This window comes from Silene latifolia, chromosome 8 (genome assembly GCF_048544455.1).
Source record: "Silene latifolia isolate original U9 population chromosome 8, ASM4854445v1, whole genome shotgun sequence".
NCBI lineage: Eukaryota > Viridiplantae > Streptophyta > Magnoliopsida > Caryophyllales > Caryophyllaceae > Silene > Silene latifolia.
In genome coordinates this window covers 7,346,521-7,367,755 of record NC_133533.1, presented here as the reverse complement: position 1 = coordinate 7,367,755, position 21,235 = coordinate 7,346,521, and the positions used below count along the sequence as shown (strand labels likewise).

The 21,235-nt window shown below is 35.8% G+C and overlaps 3 protein-coding genes and 1 pseudogene across 3 annotated transcripts; 3 read left to right on the top strand and 1 right to left on the bottom strand.

The window, feature by feature from the left end:
• Window positions 1–755: 755 nt before the first annotated feature.
• LOC141594055 (auxin-binding protein ABP19a-like) lies at window positions 756–1,776 on the bottom strand (annotated as a pseudogene).
• Window positions 1,777–11,833: 10,057 nt separating this feature from the next.
• LOC141594576 (putative F-box protein At1g46984) lies at window positions 11,834–13,054 on the top strand. The gene has a single exon (XM_074414585.1). The coding sequence runs from the start codon at window positions 11,834–11,836 to the stop codon at window positions 13,052–13,054; it is 1,221 nt and encodes a 406-aa protein (XP_074270686.1).
• A 2,643-nt stretch (window positions 13,055–15,697) lies between these two features.
• LOC141594575 (putative F-box protein At3g52320) lies at window positions 15,698–17,149 on the top strand. Its single transcript, XM_074414583.1, has 3 exons — window positions 15,698–16,242; window positions 16,330–16,477; window positions 17,096–17,149. The coding sequence occupies exons 1-3, from the start codon at window positions 15,698–15,700 to the stop codon at window positions 17,147–17,149; spliced, it is 747 nt and encodes a 248-aa protein (XP_074270684.1).
• Window positions 17,150–19,028: 1,879 nt separating this feature from the next.
• LOC141594574 (putative F-box protein At1g32420) lies at window positions 19,029–20,240 on the top strand. The gene has a single exon (XM_074414582.1). It carries the CDS (start codon window positions 19,029–19,031, stop codon window positions 20,238–20,240), a length of 1,212 nt encoding a protein of 403 aa, XP_074270683.1.
• Window positions 20,241–21,235: the final 995 nt, after the last annotated feature.

The following is a 21,235-nucleotide window of genomic DNA, read 5'->3' as shown; positions in this document are numbered from 1 at the left end:
GTGACTTGTTAATTTATGGAGTGATTGGACTTTTACTTAATTAAATCAGATGAACAAAGTAATCGGATTAACCATCTCCTTCTCCAGCTATATTTCGTCACCAAGAACAAAATCTCAGACTTTGATACTGCGTCGAATATCATAAATAGACTCCACTAGCATTAATAAGGTAAGAAAAAAGTGCACAAATAGCCTGAACTGAACTTAATTTAATAGAGCTGAATTAAATTGAATATAGCTAAACTAAACTGAAATGAGCTGAAATTAAGTAAAAAAAAGCAGGGCCAAATCCCATAAATTAACGTTCTATAATGAATTCAAAATTCACAATGCTTGAAGTAACTTTTTAATTAACTTGATTTCTCATTACCTTATCTTGTTTAAAACACTTATATACGGATTACGAAGGACGGTGTTTGCCTTTATTTTATTTTGGAGAGCAATTCATAAGCATTACATCATATTTTGTACAATTTTATAAACTACGTATGTTTTTAAAGTAGTAATTGAAGGTATTATGCTAATTATTTTCTAATGTAAGTCGTAAATTTTAGGGCCCGAAAAGCCCATTTAGGCCCAAAAGCCCAAATTAGCCCATAAGGGCCGGGGTTGGGCTTGTCAAATAAGTCCACAGATCTGGCCCGACCCAGCCCGAACCACACAAATGGGCCGTTTTGGATAGAAAGGCCCGGCCCAAGCCCGCATTCGCCCGGCCCATGATCACCTTCTAGCATACACCATTTCACGTACAATGATTTTGGATCGTTGTAAATATCAATTTGGTCTGTACTACTCGGTATATTACCGGTTATGAGTTAAAATTGATGATGAAATATCGTGTATTTTCTCATTCATCAAATATCCCTTTTTATCGTTACCATTGTACATACATTTTATTGTTTCAATCATACAAGAAAGTATTTAATTATTCGTCTCTTCCCTAATAATCTTCCTATTTTCACATGTGACATGAAAAAACTTTATATATTAGCGTACACAAACTTATAATGGAACAATTCAAAAAGACAAAAATAATAAAATTACATTTGGACCAAAAGATTGTAATTTTTAATAATAACCGAGTTAATTAGTTCCACCAATCATCTTTTTAAGCTTTTTAATTTGCGCACGATCTAACAAAGTAATCTTCTGAACGATCTCACTAGGCAAATCATTTTGGAAAAGAGCTCCAGTAACAGCTTGAATTCCAGGATTCGGGCTAGCGAAACTAGCATATACCACAGACGGAATTTTTCCAACATTGACTTGAAAATGTTCGAGCATTGGTGGAATAATAAACAAGTCACCTTAGTCACCTTTCTCAATAGTCTTATAAAAAGCCGTATTATTCGTATCAATAAATCCAGCAATAATCGTACCCTCGACCACTATAAGAAGCTCGGCCACACGATGCGTGTGTATGGGCACGGCTCCCCCTACACCTATATCAGCTCGAACCATGGATATTCCTAACCCGTTTAAGGCCGGGAATTGATCCACAAAACCAGCCGACACCCCAAATTTGAAGATATTGGACGTGTTGCCGGGTTTACGAAGACCCGAGTAGGCAAAGTCGTCGGCCGTGACCTTTGTTGAATCCTTGCATGAGTAGCCTGTCGGTCCATGAGGAAGGGTTGGGTCCGCGACACAAAAGTCGAATGCTATTGTGTTAGCATAAGAGGATGAGATTACGAGTGAAAATACAACTAAAATGTGTAGAATCATATTCGATGATATAAGCAAGTAACTAATTAAATACGAATATTTTTTTCTCTAAAATTGAATGATACAAGAAATTTGGTTCATACTTGTTGAGATATTAATAGAGTTATTATTAAGTTATCCAATGATGAATTTTAAGTGTAGTTGTAGGTAATTATGGCCTTATGGTTAAGAATTGGTGTGGTAGTTCAGAAGTCTACCAACTACTGAGTAGTCCCTCCGTCTCGATTATTTGTTTAATATTTCATTTTTGGTGTCTTATTAATTCATTTGTTTACATTTCATATCATGAATTCATGAATTTTATCTATATTAATACAAAAGACAATACTCAATCCTTAGCGCGCCACGTCATTAATCATTAATGCAGTTTTTTTTTTTTTTTTTTTGGAAATTCATGTTATGGTGGGACCCGTGAGTGTGCAATGTATTTATTTCTTCAGATTTCCGTCTTTTCAAGCATGCGATAAATTCCGTTTTACAACAAATTCTATGAAATAATATTATGAAAAAATTCTCTGAATTAATATTATGAAATAGTTTTATACATTCCGTGTAAATAAAATTTATAACATATACACAGAATGAATTACAAATGCGAGTAAATGAAATTGAATTACGGAGTACATAATTTTTAAAACAAAATTACATAATAATAAAATTACATAATTTCAAGAAGGAATAACATTTATATACGCGATCGAACATAAAACGCAAATGAATTATGTTCCGGGCGTAATTCCAGAGCAAGTATTGTTACCACTCGTAGCTTGTAGAAGGACGTCTTTGATTGAGTTCTCCTTTGACCTCTCCTGAAACAATGAACAAACTGAGGGCTCGGCTTTGGCCGAGCGTTCTCACTCCGACGCTCAAGTCAGTAAACTTAAAGGATTAAGTTATGTGTTACTTGGCAAAGTGTATTGTAGAGAGATAAGGAAGATATTACCAGATGAATAGTGATTCTTAGGTTAAATTGTCGATCCTTTCCTCAATGAGGGTTGAGGAGTATTTATAGACTTTCACCTTTTGTCACGTAGTGGCCAAGTGGCCAAGTGGCTAGCAGGTGGAAAGACCGTTCTACCCTCGGCCGATGGACCTATGGCAGGCCGACCGAGGAGTCTTGGATATGAATACGCGGATATGTGCCCCGGCTGGCTAGTTGCCTGGCCGAGACCCAAGTGACAGGCCGATGGGCTGCGTCGGCTAGGTTGTCTAAATCGTTGACTTTCTTTGTGGATATCTTTGACCTTGCTCAATGTGTTGACTTGGTCGGTCGGTGCGAATATACCCCATCAAATTACATACATATGTTAAAGTTGATTATATTAGATTATATTTCTTTTATCTGGATGTAAAGTTTTTTATGTATGCAATTTTTATTTACAAGAGTAAATTACATTATTGCCTTATAAACCAGTGTATGTGAACACATATGTTTGTAACAAATTTAAACATAAATTATGTAAATCGTAGATTTAGACCAACTAGATAAGTACAATAGAAATGCAAAAACAAATATACATTCAAAAACATTAATACTGGCCCAAATACATACCCGTGCAATTTTGCACGGGTTTAAAACTAGTGTTTATAATAGGTAATTTGTATTTTTCACATTCGTTATTGTCGAGTACTTGTCATTCAAGAACCACTGCCACAAATGATCCCTTCTCCTTTCTGGGTCTATTTGCCAAGAGTAAAAAGTAAACAAATGATATTATTGGATTATTCAATATTTGAATTCTCACCCTCTCACATACACGACTAGGACCCTGGATCACACACTATGAAAAACGAAATGCATAAGTTCATATTTTACATGTGCATGAGACTGTGAAAGAGTGATACTGAAAGTCAATATCATGAGACGACGATATCTCATTTGCCTTAGTTTTGTACTAAATTTATAAGATGTTTATCTAGAAATAAATTGACATTAAATGGACTAAGACTCACATAGTCACATTTGATATTGTGATTATGTGAATGACATTAGTAAGGAGTGTAGGATGTTTGGTTAAGAAATCATTGTGGTATGCTGTCAATGTCATTATGTTTGCTTAAGTTGAATTGACAAGTAAAGGGCTTATCAATTTGTGATCCCACTTTCTTGCTTAAGAAATACTATACGAGCACGATGTATTAGATTTGTGGGGAGCAATATTTGATGCGATCGGAATTAAAACGGATAGAATTAAAAATACGACTTATAATTATAAGGGTTTGCTTGGATTAAGAATAAAAGGAGGCTAATGAATGTGAGAGTAATAGTTAAGGTGCATTTTCCATGTTTGAAACGAGAGTAATTATTCACCTCCTGAATCTATTATCCTCATATTTTTTTTTTAAAGGTAAAAAAACTAGGTTAATCGAAACAGAAAAAACTCTGAAAGTCTAAATTTTCAAAAGCTCACAAGAAAAAGAACAAAACTTGAAGAAAAGGAAGAACACAAGACTAGATTCAAAGTTTCCAGGCTTACAAAAATGCAAAGACATATATCCCTCTTAGAAATAGGGAAATAAGAAAACCTAAAGGAGCAAAGAAAAGAAGAAAAACGTCCAGATCTGAAAAAACCTTTAATATAAGAGGTTTTGGATCTTCCCAATGTTGAACATTATTTTGCTATAATCATCCATAAATGATAATAAAACTCAAAAATTTCTGTTGAGATTCTAGATTTAAACCTTCATTTCTTAAGATATATGATTCAAGAGCTCTCCCATGCTAAAATAAAGAGCAAAAGAGTCAAATATTAGAGAAGGTAAAAATTAAGAAAATGGACTCAAGAAATTTCTAAAGAAAAAAGATGAAGAACTAGCAAGTGAAAACAAAGGCATGAAAAGGATTCAAAACCCAAATTTCATTTTTGGGGCTTTCTGAACTTTCTCCCTCTAAGCTTTAGAGAGAGAGCCGAATCTATTACCCTCATGAAAGGGTAATACATTACCCACCCCCAATAATGATTAAGTAATTATTACCCTTATGCCAAATCTATCATCTAATCGAACTTTCTCAAAACGTTTCGGCAATAATAACCGTAAACAACCACCTAATTGTTGCCGTACCAAATCACTAAAATCGACAATAAGTATTAGGCCCGGCTGATTAGCTTTGTAAACCCGGCCCATATTATGTATAAACTAGGTTTGGTGCCCGGCTACGCCCGGGCTACCTTTAAATTTTATTTTATATGAAATATGATTTCTCTAAATTTGGTTAACACATACATTTACAATTTATATATTGAAATTATGATGAGAGGTAAAATTAATCAACAAATTATGAGACACGTTCACCTCTCCCGCTGTTAATATTATTACTTTCACTACATCCCCTGTTAATACTATTACGTTCACTACTTCTTCGATTACTGTTGTTTGTTTTACTATTCCTGCTATTTTTACGGTTAACCCGTTAGTTTTGTCAGACTCGTATATTTAAATAAATTAATATTTTCTTAAAATCGAATTGTCAGTTAATTTTTCATACTCTTTCCGTTGTTCCTCTTTGTTACTTTCATTACATGTGTTGTGACTACTATTACTTTCACTTCTCCCGCCGTCGTTATTTTTTCTTTCACTACTCTCGCATTTATTATTGTTAATTTTACTACTCCCGTTGGTGCTAGTATGACTTTCACTACTCCCGTTGCTATATATTATTGTTGCTTTTACTACTCACATGGTTGTTATATATTATTGTTGCTTTTACTACTCACATGGAAGGTTACTATCATAATAGTTGATTATCTAGTTGTATTAGAGTTATATATTTAAATAAATCTGAAATATTAGATTAAAATATTATTTAAGAGCAATCATTATTATTTACTAATTAAATTACAAATCTAATGAATTATGGAATATTATATTTTTTGGAAATCTGAATTGATTTACTTACCTTTTAATAGTTTCCAAAATATAACATATACTTATATTATATTTATGTATGTTAAATAATTAACATATTTATACTAATTAATAATACCATAAGTGGAACCCGTTTATTTAAGGAAATTCGCCATATTCTAATATTCTCTAAATTTATACTTTTAACCAAAACTATATAATTTTTACATTGAAGTCCCTTGTTCAGGTCCATCACACGGCGCTAGCGATTTAAAACTATATAGTATAATTAATGTGTATAGATTTATTTAATTATATGGAAGTCCCTTGGTTTCTGGAATTAATATATAGTATTGATATGTTAAGCGTCTAATGAAATGATACACAAAACCATTAACACAAATATGGGCCGGGTTTACAAAGCTAAAGGCACATGTGAGTATCCCACATTGGAAAAAGAGGAGAGAGTTGTCTATCATATAAACCAAGGAGTTACTCCACCCATTGCCAATTGGTTTTGGATTGGACCCTCCTTGGACTTATAAGCCGGGCTCTCTCTTCTTCATGCGGGTGCGACCCAGGCCCGATGACGGAACTTATCATGGTATCAGAGCCCATGGTTGAACAGGGACCTCACATGTGAGGGGGAGTGTCAAGATACAACCCATCCAAGATAAAGGCACATGTGAGTATCCCACATTGGAAAAAGAGGAGAGAGTTGTCTATCATATAAACCAAGGAGTTACTCCACCCATTGCCAATTGGTTTTGGATTGGACCCTCCTTGGACTTATAAGCCGGACTCTCTCTTCTTCATGCGGGTGCGACCCAGGCCCGATGACGGAACTTATCATGGTATCAGAGCCCATGGTTGAAAAAACTAAAACGAAGACCTGGGCATGAAAAATAGAAAAAGAAAAACTGGGCCAAAAATCGCAGTTGGACGAAAGACTTAAAAAATCCAATCTGCCTGAACAGGGACCTCACATGTGAGGGGAGTGTCAAGATACAGCCCACCCAAGATAAAGGCACATGTGACTATCCCACATTGGAAAAAGAGGAGAGAAGAGGATAGAGTTGTCTATCATATAAACCAAGGAGTTACTCCACCCATTGCCAATTGGTTTTGGATTGGACCCTTCTTGGACTTATAAGCCGGACTCTCTCTTCTTCATGCGGGTGCGACCCAGACCCGATGACGGAACTTATCAATAAGTAACTTCATCGAAAAACCCTAGCCAATCACTTCCAACTAATGGATGTGAAAACGTTAACAAGTGTAATAAATTAGGGAAAACGTTACCAGAATTACGGAGATGTGAGCGGAGAAGCGAATTGCGAGAGATATGTTGAAGAAATCGAGTGGGCAATAATTTCATCGCCATGGTAACTGAAAAACCTGCTCAATTTTAATGGATGATGCTGAAATTTTCTTCACCAGAGGAAATCTAAGGTTCTGAGTCTTGTATATTTGGCTACCAAAATTACCGCAACAGCTAGTTCAGTTGCAATTCACCGGACCCGCTTTAATTCCGCTCATCTTTTTTTTCCTCCACCTGACCCGCTTTAATTCCTGCGTCATACTCCCTCCTATTCTACATAAACTTTCCTCTTTCCTTTTTCATCTATTCATAATTTTTTCCCTATTTCCTTATTTAGAAAAGTTATACTTATTTTAATCATCTTAACCCACAACAATACCCACCTCACCCCACAACAATACTTATTTTAATTAACTTACCCCACAACAATACTTATTTTAAATAACTTACCCCACAACAATACTTATTTTAATCACCGCACCCACAATAATACCCACAATACATTCTTTCTCTCCAATTACCAAACTCCACTACAATACTCTATCTTATTTTAATTCCCCTCCTTAATTCTAGTGCCCCATGAATAGAGAGGTTTATGTAGAATAGGAGGGATTACTTTGTTTTTTTCCTAATATACTCTCGCTTAACCTAATTAACCTTATATCCCCTCAAATTATCATCTCTCCCATATCCCACCAATTCTTATCATATATATTAAGTTAACCACTTTTGTTTATAATTCACAAATAATTGAGGTTAGATGTTTATATTTTCTTAATCTCTATACTTAATTTATGTCCATATAACTATTGCTATGTCAATTTGATTATTTTCTTAATCTCTTTTTTTGTTTGCTTGATAACAATTAAAGATTTCTGGGTATCAAAGTCCAATAACAATAATGAATTAAATCAATTATGAGATCTTTCTTTGCTTTAGCATATACTTTCGTATGTTAATTTGGATTACTTTGGAATATCATGTCTTGTTTAGCTGTTATAAAACCAATATGTATTACTAATTAGTTTGGATTATCGGTTATGTTCCGTTCCTAAAAACTTAATCACTTGCATACTGTTTATGACATGACAGTTAAATAAAGCCCTCATTTGAGTACCAGATTACTAACTTCAACATCACTCTACCAGGTATGTTTGACCAGCAACTTTTTTTTCTGTCTTATTTTATCCGTTTCCTATATACGAATTGCCAGAAGTATGTTGTATTAAGCCGGTTTTGTGCGTGTGAATTTCTATTCACCAAACTTAAAATTTGCACCTAAGTTAAAGTTTTAACCACAGGAGCACATATCATTATATAAGTATCTATAACTTAGCTATAACACTATCGCTATATTGACTCATCCAGGCCAAATGTTGATGCTCAGTGACTCAGTTCTGAATACATCCTTACTATTACTAGTCCCCTCATCATCAGCACCCCTTGAATGTTATCGCAAATACTTGTTAACCTATCTCAGTTTTGTGTAGAATGTAGTTTATTAATATGTTGTGAAAACTCAGTTTGTGATGATAGGTGATAAGAGTGTAACTTATTTTCACTAACTTGAATATATATTTTATCTAGTCTTTTTGTCTGTCTGATTGTTCATGGATGTACAAAATATTAAATGGAAAATATCTGTCAAATAACTTTGTTAAAGGAGTGGATGAATTTATAAAATTAACATGTCAACAAAAGAGTTTCAAAAAGTCCTTAAAATTGAAATGCCCAATAGGACCTATTTGGATGTCGACACTCGACACTATCAAATTACATTTCAATAGTGTCTTCCCTTCTCATTTAGATATTTGATAAAGATGATCAACAAAAGTAGAAACTTATACTTAAAAGTTAAAGAATGATGTTTTTAGGGAAAAAATGAGGCGAGTAAATAATTATAAATAATATTTACTTAATTAATATGAAAATCTAACATACAACTGAATTAATTTTATTATAAATAATATTTACTTAATTAATATGAAAATCTAACATACAACTCCATAGGCTTATTTCCCATCGCCTTACAACGCCATAGCCTATGTGAATAACATATAGCCTATGGGATCTCTTAGGCCTCGATTAGTTGCCTCTTATAAATTATGGGAGTTGTAAAATCTCATGAATTAGAAAATTGGAACTTGTTTAGATCATTCGAGTTGGATTAGTTTAATTAGGTTTTTTTCCCCTAAAAACATCATTCTTTAACTTTTAAATCAAATAAAACCACATAGCCGGTTTTCGGATCCACACATCAATACAATCTCGGGTGGGCATCTAGTACTACTTAACTATTTTTCGGATCCACTTTGGATATGGGTTCGGAAATTCGGGTTGGATTAATTTGGTTAGGTTTTACTTAATTAAGTTACTCCGTAGTATGGGTTTCCTAAACCCTAGCTCTGTTGCATTTTCTTGCCCATCCATACTTATAACAATTATACTAACTTTCTCAACTCGATTCTTAGGAATTGCCCACATGTTCAAAAATTGTGAGGTTCATTGTGTTCTTACAAGTTTCAAGGTCTTGATTTCATAATTAAAACTGTATTAGTCGAGTGATCTTGCGAGTTTTAACTTTCAATATGAATGATACCGAGTTTAAATTTGAAGACTTACTCGAAGATCTTCAGATTTATATTTTGGCACGGCTGCCACGGAAACTACTGTCAAGATGCAAGTGTGTTTCCAGACACTGGAATACTACTTTAACCATTCAGGCATTCATGTTTAGACACTCTCGTTCATATGGTAAACCTTCAAAACTCGCTTTTGTGACACACTACTCGGAGACAAAGGGATCTGTCTCGGTTCTCTCATTCGAGCTCTGCGATAAGTACACCACTCCCAACAGAAAGACTCTGACTGTACCAAAGACTACAAAATTGAGTGTAGAGAATAGCGAGACAATAGAGATCATAGATACAGAGGAGATAATAATCGGGCAATATAAACGTTTTAGCGAGGCTCTTTTCCGCAGGCACGCCAAGTCCAATATATGCAATGACCTCATTTGTCTCTTTGGTTATAGTTCACCGAATGTCGGTCTTTTGAACTTAAGGACCCAGGATTTTATCTTATCTTCCTCCATTAACTAGGCAGAGAGTGGGTTCTATCAGAGTTTGGTATGCATTAGGTTTTGATCCTGTAAATATGGTATACAAGATTTTGAGTATTTATGGTGGAACCAAACTATGTCCTACCACGGCCGCGATATTCAAAATTGGATCTAAACATTGGAAACCAGTTGAGTATAAATTTCTACGTTGTGCAGCGACCAGGAAATGGGATTATTGGAAAAGAAACAATAGTTTCTGTCTCGACGGAGTGATTTATTGGGTTAATGACAATGAAACTCTTGGTGGTAACGTTCTAACCGTGGTTGCTTTTGATTTGAATCACGAGGTGTTCACAGATTATAAGCTTGATACAATACCCATCAAAGACGTTAAGAAAATCAGATACTATTTGACATCCTTGAAAGGGTGTCCAACTCTGTTCGTTTGGAAGGAGGAAAGTGATGAGATACAACAGTTGACATTGTTTAATCATAAAAATCCCAAGGCGACTTGGAACAGAAGGAATTTTACTTCAGACGATTTTCCAAGAAACTTCCCTTACGGTGGTGCTAACTGGTGGAATTTTGTTGGAGGAGGCAGCATCCTGTTACAACCTGTGAAGCCGATTAAAAATTCCGTGAAATCCCGAGAGCACGATAAATCACTGTTGTCTTGGCATAGATGGTATGATCTTGAGAACTTCGCGATAGAGTAACTTTCAAATGTAATTTTCTTAGTTTTTTTTCAAATTTGATTGAAGGACTTCATAGATTTTAGTTTATAAACATTGTTACAATGGAAAAAACCGAGTAATATTTAATTTGTGAATTATGTTATTTGTGAAGTACGGATATCCAGCGACCGTTATGAATTACGGATATTTCTGCTTTAAATGACAACAAATATTTCTGCAAGGGTTTTGCAAGGCAGTTCCTGATTTATGTAATTTGTGAATTACGGATGTCCAGCAACCGTTATGTTAGTCAGTTATCGAGTCAGGAGAATGCTAAACCATAGTATATATGGCAGGACGAGGCTTTAATTGCGTCAAATTGAACAATGCCTTGCTAGCTAGTCCGTATCTAATATCAGCAGTCCCTAGCGGTTTGTTTGCTAGCTAGTCCGTATCTAAGTTTTGTTGATTAAGTTGGTCGAAATACTCCAATGCATTCCTAATGCAGTCCTCAAACGCCATATATATCGCTCTTCCGTTTTATTTACTCTAAACCTACTGAATTGCATCATTTCACCAAAAAATTTAGTAATGATAATTTGTTGTCGTCACAATAAAAACCGTCTTTTTATTCCCCTAAACTATATGTACGTTAATCAGGTTAATGACGAAAAACATATTATGTCGTCGACTCGTCGGAATGAAAAACTAATTAAATTACATGTACAACTCCAATTATGGACTTATCTATATTGGCCTGACATTTACATTTACTAACGCTCATTTATATACTCTTATTAGTCCTATATCCAATAATAACGCATGTTATTACGACCCGTGTATTATTTGCACGGGCTTAAAACTAGTTTATAGTAATACTTTACTATTTTTCAGGCCCGCTTTGGATATTGGGTTTGGAAATACGGGTTGGATCAGATTGATTAGGTTTTACATTTAATTAGGACGAGGAGGCGACCTTTTCAGAACTAAATTAGGAAACAATTAGAGTATGCATTGTTTCCTAAACGGCTAAACCCTAGTCCATAGCCTTTAATTATACAACTCTCTCGATACTTAGGAATTGCCCAATTTGTTCAAAATTTGCGAGGTTTATTCTTCTAACCTGGCGAGGCTGTTTCTTTTCTCTTCTTTCAAAGTGTTCTTTGGTCGAGAGACTACTGGCATATAGTTGATAATTCGGTGGAGATGAATGTCGAGCAAAAGATTGAAGGCGGAGTTAAAAGGCGGAAGTGCCATACGAGCAATGCATCAATTACAAATATTCCCGAAGAACTTCAGATTGTTATTTTGTCGCGTCTGCCACCGAAAGTACTGTCAAGATGCCAGTATGTTTGCAAACACTGGAATACTACTTTAACCATACAGGCTTTTATGCTTAGACACTCTCGTTCATACGATGAACATTCGAAACTTGCTTTTGTGGCACACTGGACGTCTGAGGGAAGTAATTCGATTCTCTCATACGAGTTCTTGAATAACAACAGCCCTGCCAACACGACTAGGAATGTACCGAAGACAACAAAAATGTGTCGTGTAGTGAAGAATATCTGGACAATGGAGGTTATTACTGAGGAGGTAATAATAGGGCATCATGAACGTTTCACTGTCGTCACTGATGCTCTCCTGAACGGGTACATGTCCAATATATGCAACGACCTCATTTGCCACAACGGTTATATTTCAACGAATGTCGGTCTTTTAAACATAAAGACCCAGGACTTTATCCATCTTCCTGCAATAACTACAAAGGGTAGTAAGGGTCGTATAGCATATTGGTATGCATTAGGTTTTGATCCGGAAAGTAAGGTATACAAGGTTTTAAGTATTTATGGTGGGAAAGAAGGAGGTCATACCAAGGCCGCGATATTGACTGTTGGATCGAAACATTGGAAACCAGTCGAGTATGAATTTCTACGTTTTTGGAGAAGAAATAATATGTTTTGTCTCGATGGAGTGATTTATTGGGTCAATGACTATGAAATTCATGGTGCTAGCGTGGTACACGTGGTTGCTTTTGATCTGAATCGCGAGGTGTTCAGAGATTACATGCTTGATACGATAATACCCATCAAAGACAACGTTGAGACAATCAAATACTATTTGACATCCTTGAAAGGCAACCCAACCCTATTCATTTGGCAGAAGTATACTGATGAGATACAACAGTTGACATTGTTTAACCATAAAAATCCCAAGGCGACTTGGAATAGAAGGAGTTTTATTGCACATGATTTTCCAAAAGATTTCCCATACGGCTGTCACCGGACTTGGGTTGCAGGAGGTAGTATCCTGCTAGATATCATGAAGCCGATTAATATTTTCTTGATAGCCAAAGAGCAGGATAATCCATTGTGTAAATGGTATGATCTTGAGAATTTGGCAGTAGACCAGCATATCAGCTATTGATTTATCTTCTTAGATTAAACCGAGTAATAACTAGAGATTATTAATTCAATAATTTTTGAGTCACATTATGTAGTTCACATATATATATAAAGCCTTTTGTTTCTAGTTAGTCCGTTCGAGGCTAGTTTGGATCACATATATTATCTGAGATCTGATCATTCTCAGGTGGTGATTTCAGTCGGCCTCGTTTGGTTGTCCGTTGGAATACAACTGCAGCGGAATATCGAATTCATGGAAATTAAGTTCCCACTAAATCCGTCTTATTGCCGAGGTAGGAAATCAATTACACCGGAGGTTACAATTACCTAGGCGTGCTTTGGATATGGGTTCAGAAATAATACCGGCCGGATCAGATGGATTAGGTTTTACTTTTAATTAGTACGGCGAGGAGGTGACTTTTTCAGAATTGAATTTCCTATCTACTAAAAGAATAGGTTGATTTAAAAATTTTCCCCTTCAAAGAGCATTTTCTTAAATAAGAAAGATAATTACGATTAAGTCCATTTACTAATAAGGAAACTAATAGTTATATTTTATTTCATTAAGTTATATTTTCATTAATCTTTTTATCATATTATATTATTTTCACTAAACTGAAAACTATATTTAACCAAATAAGCTACCTGAAATGAAATGCTACGTCAGTTCATCAAATAACCTAGGGTAGCATTTGAGATTTCAGGTACCTGTTTTGATTTGATTTTCCGTTTTACCCCTTCAATTTATACTATTAAATAATTATCATATCCTTTTACGTCAGTTCATCAAAATCAGTTACTTTTCAGTGAGTTTGTCAAACACTATTTTATATAATCAGCTATCTTATCAGTTCCTAAGTTTCAAATACCTAATCAACCTTTTCAGATTTCAATTAGCTTTCAGTTTTCAGCTAATTTTACCAAACAGAGCACAAGACAACTTGCACAAGGCATACAAAAACATCTTTTTAAATTGTATCCTATGAGAAAAGAGTGTTTATTAAAAAAAAATTCTTATTAATTATTGAATATAAAGATTAAAAAGAATATTCTAACCCTTCAAAGAAATAGTTCTACAACTTTTTATGTATACTCCGTAGTCATTAATTAATATCTTCCTCTAGACATATTTTCAAAAATCATTTCTCACCATATATTAAATCTATCTTATTGTGAAATTAGGGATGTCTGGGGTGGGGCGGTGGTGAACATAGGCTTTCTCATACCCGTACCCATCATCAAGAAAAACTCGTACCCGTCCCCACCCCACCACCCGTGACGGGTACAAGTTTCCAAAACCATCCTCGCCCAAACGGGTGGAAATATAAAACCGTACCTGCCCCGCTTATCCATTAATCCGTTACACCTAGGGATGTCAGTGGGGCGGGTACACGTGGGTACCGCCCCGCACCCGCCCCAGTTGGGGCGGGGATGGGTAGAGCTTTGGCGGGTGGTGGGGCGGGTGGTGGGGCGGTTGCGGGTACGAAAAGTGTACCCGCCATGGGTCATGGGGCGGGGATGGATTTTGCATCTTACCCGCCAAATCAAAAGTAATATAGGCGAAACTAAAGAATTTAAGAAAAGGTGGAAAAAGAAGGACTAAATAGGGAAAAAATAGATGGGCCATATAATTGTGGGTTGATATGTAGGCCATGTAATGACATTTTGGGTAAATATCAAATGGGCATAAGGATAACTTGGTAATGTCCTAGGCCAAATAAGGAATGTTACATTTGGTTTAGATCTTCCGTTTATAGCAAGTGTTTCTTTTGGTCTGGATCGGAGGGAGTATTGAAATGGAGTTGTTTGTATATAATTATTATTGCAAATTTTTATATTACTATGCAAACGATAAAAATGAATTTCAAAAACTCCTACTTCCTCCAATCCGCTATTTTCTTCTCCTTTGATTTGGGCACAAGGATTAATGGTGGATTGGTGGAAGTATTATATTGATAAAGGTCATATATTGGGTTTGGTGATAGAAGAGAGATGTATAATTTGGAGTTAAATAATAAATTGTGGGCAACAAACATTCAAGTAGAGAATAAAATAGGAGTAAAGAGTTGGGTGGGGTTTTGTGATAGGAGAGATCAGGGGTGTCTAAGACCACGGGCAGCCACGGGCGGCGGAACCGGGCCTCCGCTTTTGACAACCGCAAATTTACAAGCTTTATTGATAACATTTAATACAAACCTCGATATATAGTACATATGCATTCATATTTGGGGCCTCATATTTTTATGGTGCACTGGGCCTCCAATTACTTTAAGACGCCCTGGGAGAGATATGAATAAAATAAGAGTAAAAGTTACCAAAAATAGAAGGGGAAGAAACCTAAATAATTCGTTTTAGAAAATAGAGAAGAATATAAAGTATTTAACAAGGTAATTAACCCGTGCATCGCACGGGCTTTCAAACTAGTATCGCAAAATTCGCATTATTTACTAAACCTACTTGTGCTGACGTGCTGTGTTTACATAAACCCTTCATGGCAGCCGCAATTATAATGTTTTCACCTATATATGCATAATTACTGTCATTCTTGCGAGTTCATTCTTTCTACCTTGCAAGGTTGATTGTTGTTTCTTTCCTGTTCTTTTGTGATCTTGATCGAAATAACAACCGTCTTAGTTAAGTGATCTTGCGAGTTTTAATTTTCAATATGAATAATACATGCTTTAAATCAGAAGACATTCCTGAAGAGATTCTGATTGATATTTTGTCACGGCTGCCACCGGAATCACTGTCAAAATGCAAGTCTGTTTCGAAGCACTGGAATGATACATTAATCATACAAGCGTTCATGCTTAAACACTCTCGTTCATATGATAAACATTCGAAACTTGCTTTTGTCGCACACAGACCGTTTAATGAAAAGACCTTTGTTCTTTCATTCGATCTCTCCAACCGGACGAGTAGCAGGACAATGGAGATAATCGGGCGTCGAGACCGTTTCACTGACACTCTTTTTGACAACTACATATGTAATGACATGTCCAATATATGCAATGAACTCGTTTGTCTTTATAAACAGTTTTCAACGCGTGTCGGTCTTTTAAACATAAGGACCCATGAGTTTATCCATCTTCCCGCAGTAACTATACAGAGATTGGGACCCGGCATATTGGGACCCAACATATTTTTGTATGCATTAGGTTATGATCCAGTAAGTAAGGTATATAAGGTTCTGAGTATTTACGGTGGAAGGTACGTGTGTCGTACCAAGGCCGCTATATTCACTCTTGGATCAAAACATTGGAAACCGGTTGAGTATAAATTTTTAAATTGTTGGAGATGCAACAATAAGATTTGTCTCGACGGAGTGATTTATTGGGTCAATGACAATCAAATTGACGGTGCTAAAGTGGTAACCGTGGTTGCTTTTGATCTGAATCGCGAGTTGTTCATAGATTATGAGCTTGTTTCGATACCCTTCAATAAGGTACACCGAGTCAAATACTATTTGACATCCTTGAAAGGAAACCCAAGTCTATTCATATGGAAGAACGATAGTAGTGATCATGAGATACTTCAATTGACATTGTTTAACCATAAAAATCCCAAGGCGGCTTGGAATACAAGGAGTTTTATTGCACATGATTTCCCCAAAAATTTCCCTTACGGATGTCTTCAAACATGTGTTGCAGGAGATAGCATCGTGCTACGGCCGATTAAAAGTTCCGTGGAACCCCAAGAGCAGTATAAATCACATTCGTCTTGGTATAGATGGTGTGATCTTGAGAAATTCGCGGTAGAGTAACGTATGTATATTCATTCCCGTATGTCTCATGAGAGACCGTCTCCCACTAATTTAGTGGGAGACATAATAGGAAAAAAGAAATTCATCAGGTGAGAGGTTTCTCAATATTGAGAGACCGTCTCTCTGGAGTTTTTGTGTATTCAATTTTAGTTTGATTGTCCGTGAAATTTTGATCATTTATTCCTCTGTTTCAAACATAAGTACTTAGGGTTTCAAACATAACTTTGATCATTTATTTCTCCATATATAACATAATTTTATATTTAGAGAAATCAGATGTTAAGCTTGTTTCTGTAATAGCATTATCTGCATAGTGCTGATTACTTTGAAGATATACTATCGAATTATCAGTAGCCCGCTGATTTATCTTCTTAGTCTGAAAATTTCGCACCAGGCTTTTCTATTCAGGTGAAAATCTATCAGTCTTTCAATTTAACATTGCGGATTTTCAAACATGGTTGTCGAATTTGAGAAGGAACAACTTTCCCATCAGCAGAGGTGCTCAAATGCAGGTTGAGAGGGTCGTAATGGGTAATATGTGAATCACTTCCAGGAAACAGGACGCTTAGATGGTATCATTTGAGAATAAGGCATGTCATCATCAATTAAGTGAACCCAACAAATACGGTTTACTTCACTAATTTCGAGTCAAGCTCAGTCAGTTGAGCACATTTTGGCTTAGATCGTATCATTTGAGAATAAGACCGACAAAACTTTGAACGCTTTACGATTTTTTGAGCCCGCTTTGGATATGGGTTTGGATCTTCGGGTTGGTTTAATTTTATTGAGTTTCATTAATTTTAGAATAAGACCGCAAAACTGAGAACGTAGTGGAGTATAAACTGGTAGTTTCTGCAGTGACCATGAACTGGCTTTATTGGAAAAGCAACGATAGCTTTTGTCTCGATGGAGTGATTTATTGGGTGAATGAGAATGAAATTCATGGTGCTAGAATGGTAACCGTGTTTGCGTTTGATCTGAATGGCGAGGTGTTCAGAGATTACATGCTTAATACGATAATACCCATCAAAGACGACGTTGAGACAATCAAATACTATTTGACATATTTGAAAGGCAACCCAACTCTGTTCCTTTGGCAGAAGTATAGTGATGAGATACAACAGTTGACATTGTTTAACCATAACAATCCGAATGTTGTTTTGAATCGAAAGAGTTTTACTTCAAGTTATTTTCCTAAAAAATTCCCATACGGCACTCCTACGACTTGTGTTGCAGGTGGCAGCATCCTGCTACAACATGTCACACCGATTAAGAATCTCGTAGATCCCCAAGAGCAGGATAATAATTCACAGTTATCTTGGTATATTTGGTATGATCTTGAGAATTTTGCGATAGACTAACTAACATATACGGAGTATTCCATTTGACTTTGATCGGTTAAACTTTGATCATTATTTCTGTATTACAGTAGTAATTCACAGTTATCTTGGTATATTGTGAATTTTTCATATATGTTTGGCTGTTTGCGACTGATTTTCGCAAAAACTTCCTTTACGGCTGTATGTTGCAGGGTGTAGCATCCTGTTATACTGTTATAGTGATGACATACCCTTTATGAGATTGTCTTCGAAGCCAGAGATTGAGTATTGTTTCTTGTCTGTTCTTTCAAAGTCTTGCTCGAAATATCAATAACCGTCTTAGTCGAGTGATCTTGCGAGTTTTAATGGTCAATATGAATGGTGGGTGCATCATTTGCAAACAATTTGGTCAACTTTTCATTTAATAATTGACCACCTCTTCTTTTTTTGGTCTTTGTACCAAAGCTCATGGACAGTAATTGACCGGGACGGAGGGAGTACTTTACTATTTTTCAGGCCCGCTTTGGATATGGGTTCGGAAATACGGGTTGGATCAGATTGATTAGGTTTTATTGTGACCTTTTCAGAATTGAATTAGGAAACAATTAGAGTATGAATTGTTTCCTAAACCCTACACTACAAGAAATCACGAGAAGGGCGACTAAGGAAGGCGACTGTTCTCAGTCGCCATTATAAATTTAGCAACTAAGAACAGTCTATAGCCTTTAATTATACTACTCTCTTGATTCTTAAAAATTGCCCAATTTGTTCAAAACTTGTGAGGTTTATTCTTCTAACCTCGCGAGGCTGTTTCTTTTCTGTTCTTCCAAAGTGTTGATTTCGAAATTACAACCGTCTTTGGTCGAGAGACTACTGGCAGTCTGGCATAGTTGATAATTCGGCGGAGATCGACGATGAATGTCGAGAAAACGGTTAAAGGCGGAGTTAAAAGGCGGAAGAGCCATACGAGCAATGCATCAATTACAAATATTCCGGAAGAACTTCAGATTGTTATTTTGTCGCGTCTGCCACCGAAAGTACTGTCAAGATGCCAGTATGTTTGCAAACACTGGAATACTACTTTAACCATTCAGGCTTTCATGCTTAGACACTCTCGTTCATACGATAAACATTCAAAACTTGCTTGTATGGTATACTCGACGACAAAGGGATATGACACGGTTCTCTCATTCGAGCTCTCTGATAACACCACCCCCAACAGAAAGACTATGACTGTACCAAAGACAACAAAAATGACTGTAAGGAATAGCAGGACAATGGAGATACGATTAGCGGAGGTAATAATAGGGCATCATGAACGTTTCACTGAGGCTCTCTTCCGTAGGCACAGCGTATCCAATATATGCAATGACCTCATTTGTCGCTTTGATCAATTTTCAATGCATGTCGGTCTTTTAAACTTAAAGACTCAGGATTTTATCCACCTTCCTGCAGTATGTACAGAGAGTGCGGGTAATAATAGATTTTGGTATGCATTAGGTTTTGATCCAGTAAGTAAGGTATACAAGGTTCTGAGTATCTATGGTGGAAGCAAAGTGTGTCGTACCAAGGCCGGGATATTCACTCTTGGATCGAACCATTGGAAACCGATTGAGTATAAGTTTCTATGTTCTGCAGTGACCGTGAACTGGCGTTATTGGAGAAGTAACGATAGCTTTTGTCTCGATGGAGTCATTTATTGGGTCGATGATAATGAAATTAATGGCAACCTAACCGTGGTTGGCTTTGATTTGTATCACGAGGTTTTCAGAGATTACAAGCTTGATACGATATCCATCAAAGACGTTGAGACAATCAAATACTATTTGACATCCTTGAAAGGGTACCCAACTTTGTTCATTTGGCGGAAGGAAAGTGATGAGATACAACAGTTGACATTGTTTAACCATAAAAACCCGACTGTTGCTTGGAATAAAAAGAGTATTATTGCACATGATTTTCCCAAAAAATTCCCATACGGCTGTCGTCGGACTTGTGTTGCAGGAGGTAGCATCCTGCTAGATTCTGTGAAGCCGATGAAAAGTTACGTCAATCCCGAAGAGCAGGATAATCCATTAATATCTTGGTATATATGGTATGATCTTGAGAATTTGGCGATAGAGTAAACGTATACTCTATTTTTCTGTTTTCAATTTTCAAATTGGATTCAAGGTCATTTAGAGAAATTAGATTATTAACTGTCAAGTTAACTTGTTACGGTATATTAGCATGTAACTATCTAAGGATTCATGGATCGCCTCGACGGTGATAATCATATCTACTTACTAAGACTGCAGGGAAATTAAATAAAACTGTTGATTATACAAAATTTATAGCATTTATAGCATTGCACTATAAGGAGAACACTAGTGTGTGTTACCACTTTGGTGTTGCTCAAACATGTCGACCGCCTCATCGGAATCCACTCCAATTAGAGTACATAATGTCATTCTAACTGTATCTCAATTTCAGAACTTCTGTGAGCTAAGTTTACAGCTACTAAATGATGGTGGGTATGATCATGATTTATTTCCATCTTCTTCACTAGTTGTAAACATGAGCTTGACTCAGGCATTATATCGAACAGTTGGTGTACATCAATTATATATCATATCTAGAGTCTGGCCCAACCCGTAAACCCGGCCCGTTTTCAGGGTCACGGCTCGAAAAGTTCGACCCGGCAGCCGGTTGACCCGAACCTGAAATGACCGTTATTTTAGGGTCGAGACCCGACCTGAACGGGTCAACTCGTTGCCTCGTTGGTTCAAAGGTAAATCAAGAATTTTATTCAACTATTAATATTTATATATTATATTTGAAAAATATAATATATAAATTATTATTTTTATTTAAAAATACAAACATAATTAGAAAGTTAATTTATATAACTTTTATAATATTTAATAATAAAATAATTATTGAAAAAAATTATTTTAATAATTATTTCAATAACTAAATATAATTAATGTAAACATTAAATATGATTAAATATTGATTTTAAATATGTTTTACAATTTTCTAAAAAATATTTTATTTGATCAAAAAAATCGTTAAAAAGAGGCGTTATAAATTTCTTCTTCACCCGTATTCTGCCCTTAACCTGATCCGTGACCCATATGAC

What these genes read in the sequence shown, in the direction of transcription:
- LOC141594576 (XM_074414585.1), top strand. Translation starts at nt 11,834, where the DNA reads ATGAATGTCGAGCAAAAGATTGAAGGCGGAGTTAAAAGGCGGAAGTGC.
- LOC141594574 (XM_074414582.1), top strand. Translation starts at nt 19,029, where the DNA reads ATGAATGTCGAGAAAACGGTTAAAGGCGGAGTTAAAAGGCGGAAGAGC.
- LOC141594575 (XM_074414583.1), top strand. Translation starts at nt 15,698, where the DNA reads ATGAATAATACATGCTTTAAATCAGAAGACATTCCTGAAGAGATTCTG. An exon ending in CTGAGTATTTACGGTGGAAG is followed by an intron (nt 16,243 to 16,329) that starts GTACGTGTGTCG and finishes AAATTGTTGGAG; the next exon opens with ATGCAACAATAAGATTTGTC. An exon ending in TTTCGATACCCTTCAATAAG is followed by an intron (nt 16,478 to 17,095) that starts GTACACCGAGTC and finishes TTTCTGTAATAG; the next exon opens with CATTATCTGCATAGTGCTGA.